Source organism: Manacus vitellinus, unplaced genomic scaffold (assembly GCF_001715985.3).
Source record: "Manacus vitellinus isolate BGI_N305 unplaced genomic scaffold, ASM171598v3 scaffold_2_pilon, whole genome shotgun sequence".
In the NCBI taxonomy this organism is placed as follows: Eukaryota; Metazoa; Chordata; class Aves; order Passeriformes; family Pipridae; genus Manacus; species Manacus vitellinus.
The window spans coordinates 47,660,208-47,666,454 of record NW_021940208.1 but is presented as its reverse complement, the minus strand read 5'-3'; the positions used below and the strand labels follow the sequence as shown (position 1 = coordinate 47,666,454).

Below are 6,247 nucleotides of genomic sequence, written 5' to 3'. Positions count from 1 at the left end.
GAGGTGCTGGAGCAGGTCCAGAGAAGAGCAACGAGGCTGGTGAAGGGACTCGAGCACAATTCCTGTGAGGAGAGGCTGAGGGAGTTGGGGCTGTTCAGCCTGGAGAAGAAGAGGCTCAGGGGAGACCTCATCACTATAACTACCTGAAAGGAGGTTGTAGCCAGGTGGGGGTTGGTCTCTTCTCCCAGGCAAGTATCAGTAAGACAATAGGGCATGGTCTTAAGCTCTGCCAGAGGAGGTTAAGTTGGATATTAGGATGAAATTCTTTACAGAGAGGGTAATCAGGCACTGGAATGGGCTGCCCAGGGAAGTGGTGGATTCTCCATCCCTTGAGGTTTTTAAGATGAGACTGGATGTGGCACTTAGTGCCATGGTCTAGTAACCATGGTGGTGCTGCATCAAGGGTTGGAGTTGATGATCTCAGAGGTCCTTTCCAACCCAGCTGATTCTATGATTCTATGATATCAACTAGACCATGGCACTAAGTGCCACATCCAGTCTTTCCTTAAATACCTCCAGGGATGGTGACTCCATCACCTCCCTGAATAGCTCATTACAATGTTCAACAACCCCTTCCGTGAAGAAACTTTTCCTAATGTCCAACCTAAACCTCCCCTGGCACAGCTTGAAGCTATATCCTTCCCTGCTGTTGTTACTTGCCTGGGAGCCAAGCCAACCCCCACCTGACTACAACCTCCTCTCAGGTAGCTGTAGAGAGTGATAAGGTCTCTCCTCATCCTCCTTTTCTCCAGGCCAAATAATCCCACCTCCCTCACAGGACTTGTGCTCCAGACCGTTCACTATCTCCATTGCTCTTCTCTGGACACACTCCAGCCCCCCAATGTCCTTTCTAAGTTGAGGGGCCCAGAACTGGACACTGTACTTGAAGTGGAGCCACACCAGTGCAAGTACAGAGGGATGATCACTGCCCTGGTCCTGATGGCTGCACTATCTCTGATACAGGCCAGGATGCCATTGACCTTCTTGACCACCTGGGCACACTGCTGGCTCATGTTTAGTGGCTGTCAACCAGCACCCCCAGATCCTTTCCCACCGGGCAGCCTTCCAGCCACTCTTCCCTCAATCTGTAGCGCTGCATGGAATTATTATGACTCAAGGGCAGGACTCAGCACTTCACCTTATCGAACCTCATACCTCTGGCCTCGGCCTATTGATCCAGCCTGTCCAGATCCCTCTGCAGAGCCTTACTGCCCTCCAGCAGACCGACACTCCCATCCATTTTGTATGAAGCAGTTAGTCAGCAAAGTTTTGACTTATCATTTGTCCCCGCCTGCTCTTGGGACTGTAGTGCCAAAGTGCACAGCGCAGCCAGGTCAGCTCCTCACGGCCGCTTCCAGACGCTGCAGATGCTTTGTCCTGTAAACAAACTCAGAACCCCCAATACCCCTGAATTCAGTTCAGGTAGCACTGGAATATAAAATTATTTACATATGCTGCACGTACAAATTCAGCTTAACAGAGCTGGGAACATATTTGTTCCAATAAACTGGTTTGAAAAAGTAAGTTTATTTTCACATTAAGAAAAGAGGGGGTCTTGCATTTTCTAACACATATGTTGGCATGCAGGTCTATACTGATGTATGCAGATGTACATACACACACAGACACGGACATAGACAGATACAGACACACACCCTCGGCTCCTCCCGCCGTCACGTAGTTTAAAAGTGCAGCCGAGGGGGCCAAGCCCATCGGCTCCCCCGGGGCCGGCGGCGGCAGCGCCGCCCGCGCTCCCACCCCTGACCGCCGCCCTCCCCGGACCTTGGCGGGGCCGGTACTCACAGAACCCGTTGGAGCCGGTGCTGGTGAACATGGCAGCGGCCTGCCCCGGCCGGCGGACGCGGCTGGCGGAGCCCCCGAGGCTGGCAGCCCCCAAGGCCGGGCAGCCCCCCCGAGGTCGGGCAGCCCCTTGAGGAGCCGCGCGCGGCCGGGCCGGGCCGGAGCCGCGATGGGGAGGTTAAGGTGGCCGCGATGGGCCAAACGCCGCCGACAGGCGACCGGGCGGCGCCCCCTGCCGGGCCCGCCGGGCAGGCCTGGAAGTGGCAGGGGGGCGCTTCGGTCTACGTGTGTTGTCTGTAATTTATTACTTGTATCTTCATAAATAGGAAGAACTTCTTTTTGTTGAAGGTGGCAGAGCACTGGAGCAGGCTGCCCAAGGAGGTCGTGGAGTCTCCTTCTCTGGAGACACTCCAAACTCACCTGGACGTGTTCCTGTGTCACCTGCTCCAGGTGACCCTGCCTTGGAGGGCAGTTTGCACTGGATGGTCTCCAGAGGTCCCTTCCAGCCCTAACGATTCTGTGATTCAATATGATTTAAATTTGAAATTTGTATGTGCCTTAAGGAAGCCTGACTCCTCACACTTTGGAAAACTGTGGCCCTCGAGGCTCATCCTAATTTGGGGAGTCCCCAGGCAAGTAGCTCATTAGGAGCTGTGAGTAAGCTGTCATTACAGCTAAGGGAGACATCGTCAATACAGACAGTGGAGTCTGGAGAGCTTTTCAGCTGATCAAATGAAGGTATCTGCTTTAGGATTAAATTAATTGCTACCTACGCTGCACCGGCTGTACTGAACAGATCACCACTACCTCTAATGGTACATCAGACACCCAGCTCTCTAGCAGCATGGTAGACACACAATATATGGTAAGACAAATTCCCCATTTCATACAGATGTGGTATAATAAGGCTGAAATTATTCAGGCACCAAATTTCAATTACATTTTCAAGTCTTTGTAGACTTCATTGAAATAAGTCATGCTAAGCATTTAAAAGGTGACAATGTTCTGCACTGCGTCAGGAAGAAACAGGATGAGGTTTGTGTGCTGCGTGTTCGTGTGCTTGACAGAACTGAGGACCTCAAGGTCACATTTAACTTACTGTACTACTAGACTGAGAACAAATGTCACTCTAGAATTGGAAAATGTGACGTGTCAGCTAGGTAACAATTTTTAAGCAGGCAACAAATAGTAAAAATTTTTCAGGGAAGTCACTAAGTTGTTAAATTGCATAAATTTTTTTATATACAACAAAAAACTAAAATACCTTTTAATATTTACATTCAAATGCAACTACCAAATAGCACTTTAAATGTGAAGATCCTGAATCTTTGTAAACAAATCTCTTAAATACTGCCAAGAGGACATAAAAAAATACTTTATTATTCACAAATACTTAGGCTAAGTTCAGCATATCAGCATGTAATTTTAAAATGTCCAGTTTCCAGCATTAATTTCAAATTTCTGTTGCTCACTTGTCCTCTCTGTACAGAGCCTGCAGTCAGGCAGATAGGAATTGGATTCACAGTCTGCTCACAGAGCGGGAGGTATATCTAAACCAGACAGAAGGAAGAGACAAAGAGACAGCACATTGGAAAGCCTGACTACCCCAGGCTGAGGTTCTTTCCCCCGAAAAGAATCTAAATTGGATTCACAGCATGAAACCTATCGAGTACTTTGTGTCTTTGGCTACAGACAACTGGCTTACTCTTTGCTGGTAAGCACAGCTGGAAGAAGTGCTTTGCTACAGAAATTTTCCTTCTTTCTTTCAAATGCAAATGGCTCTGGCTGCTGTACGTTACATATGCAAATTCTGTCTTGTCAGTGTGCTGCTGAATGCGAAAAACCATACATAAGTGACAGGCAATCCTCATTTCTAAGGAAAGGGAACATATATAAGGAGGTGCAAAGCCTGCATAGCTTGTAATAGTTCAGCATGAAACTTTCTTTGGGAAAAACTTGGGTGCCTCCAGAAGCTTTAGGGATTTAATGAGATATTCATGGTCTAATTAATTACCGTTTTGGACTTTTTTGACTAACCTTCACTTAAAGTAATTAAGCCTTTTTGTGGATCTGACTTTAGTACAGGTGAGGATAAAACCTGAAAACTTTTTCAGCATTGCCTGTGTAATAGGCTTAGGATTGTTGTTTTAGTGCTGAAGATAAAGCTTGCTTTTATTTCTTTCACAGTTACACAGAACTGAGTGACAAAATTTAGAAGTTTACAGTCCTGAGACCCGAGAACTAGTGTTCTTTTTTTATAAGCTCTGTTTTGAAGATTTCCCTAAATTGATGTCCTACAGGGTAATCATATTAGAGGGATTCTCCTCTGCAACGTCAAGCACTGGAATTGGATTGAAGTCATAATCACTGAGCATAGTAGAGACTTGGGCATGTATTCTGCTGAATGAGGATGCATTTGGACAAATATTTAAGGACTATTTTGAAAGCAGCTCTATGGTCTTGTTATCATTGACAGATACAACAAAGCTGAATGAGCAGCAATAATTGGCAAGCTTCTCCCAACAACATACCAAAATACTTGCAGATTTGTCAATATTGCTGGAATAAAGGGAGCTGGCTCTGAATTTTTTTGCCACTATCTTGTTAAAGTGTACAAATATACTATGGAGTGTTTGTGAAACATCTAATGATGTCCATTGTATCTAAAAAGGGTTTATTAAGTCAGTTTTTCTGAGATTAGATCAGATGAGATCCACTATGTGTTTTTGAGAAAACTGCACACCCCTTGCTAATAATTATAGTTCCACATACTGTTTGAATAGTAGAGGAAGTGTAGTTTTTGCCCTCAGATACAGTGCCAAGCAGAGAGGGTGTTTTCTATCCCACCACTGCTTCTGTCAACTGGTAGTGTGTCATAAGAATTAAGCAAATTATTTGCATTTGAAAGTATACAGTGTTGACTACTTTGGAGTTAAATGAAATCATCAGTCCTCATGCTTGCCTTGGAACATATCCCAGAATAGGAAGGCTAGCACTTATCTACTAATCTACTCAGAACAAGCTTAGAAGGCTTTGACACTGCTCAAATGTCAGCTTAAATATCTCCCATTTGTTTATTACATCTATTAGTGGGGTCAGTTTGGTATGGTCAAAATAAAGTTATTTAAATTTCTTGCACAAAAGAAAGTTCCAGGAGTCTGGAATTTATATTTCCAACTATTTTCTAACATGATTAGGTTGCTTTCTTCTCTGAACTTGTGATGTTTTTGAAGCACCTCTTAATTACTAATTAATCTCCAATGGTCAGATGCTCCCTTGGCATATAGAATGAAGGATAACAGCAGAGTAAAACAGAGTGGAAATGTAAAACCTTGCCTAGGAATTTTCTGACTAAACTTGGTGGAGATTAATGATTCTGCAGGTTAATGGCAAGTCGTCTATGTCTCTTTGACATCTGAGGTTTCTGTGGCATTCAAAGTAGCACCTGCATATTAGCAGGACCTGAAATATCAGCAAATACCTGAAGAGAGGTTAATGCTAAACTTGATGATTTCAGTAACTTCTCCCTACAGTTTCTAACCCTTGTCTTCAGTTACAGAAGATGTTAAAGAAGAAAGCTGTGCACCATACAAACCCTGCAGAGGAGAGTTCAGCAGCAGTGCAGTTTGCTGATAGCAGCTTGCATGGGAACAGGAGGAAGGGCCGGAGGCAAAGATTCACTGGGCTGAAATCAGACTGATTTGTTCTGTACTTTACAAAATTAGTGAGTTTCTCTCAATTTCTCAGAAGTGAACAAAAACTTTGTACTGCGGCAGACCTGCTGTCCTCTTAAACTGTAGTGTGTTTGTTTTATTACATAGCTGTTTGGGGTTTTTATTATAGCTAGAAGATACAGAACATTTTCTAGCTTAGTTGTCTCCATGTAGAGCTGGTAGGCTTGCAGTTAATGTGGGGAGCAATGGAGTGGCTAAAGAAGGAACCTTTAGGTGTTTCTTAAGTTCTAAAGTGTGCAAAGGAAGGCAATTTAGTGGAAAAAATTGCAAGAGTATTGGGTTTTGTCTGTTATTTTTGCATTTGATTTTGCATCACACTATTATAAAAAATGTAGGGTGCTCAGCGGTTTTACATTACCTATGGTTCTAGCCGTGAGGTTTTTTGCAAAACTTTAAATGCCATGTTAAACCTGAACTCCTTGTCAATATTTAGTAATATGACTATGTGGAAAACTATTGCGCCAATAACTCAAACCTAACTCACACAGAACTGTCTGTTTTTTCCGCGGGAACCCCTGGATGGCAGGCAATCACAGTGCAATACCAGTTTAAGGTACTGGCTTATCTGGAGCTGAGCTACAAACAGTTTTACACTGAAAGACAACCATCATTTCCCTTTTAACTGTCGACCACGTGATCCTAAGAACTCACACCACATGCACCCATATGGTGGCATCTCTGTTCAAGGTACAGCACCAAACACTTGATCAGCA

General features: G+C 44.6%; 1 protein-coding gene across 1 annotated transcript in view; it reads right to left on the bottom strand.

The window, feature by feature from the left end:
* UBAC2 (UBA domain containing 2) overlaps window positions 1-1,925 on the bottom strand; it is a 95,468-nt gene extending 93,543 nt beyond the window's left edge. The window contains exon 1 of the mRNA XM_018071297.2: window positions 1,804-1,925. Within this exon, the coding sequence (XP_017926786.1) occupies window positions 1,804-1,834 (31 nt within the window). The 5' untranslated portion in view covers window positions 1,835-1,925. The remainder of the gene's footprint in view (window positions 1-1,803) is intronic.
* Between the last annotated feature and the right edge of the window lie 4,322 nt (window positions 1,926-6,247).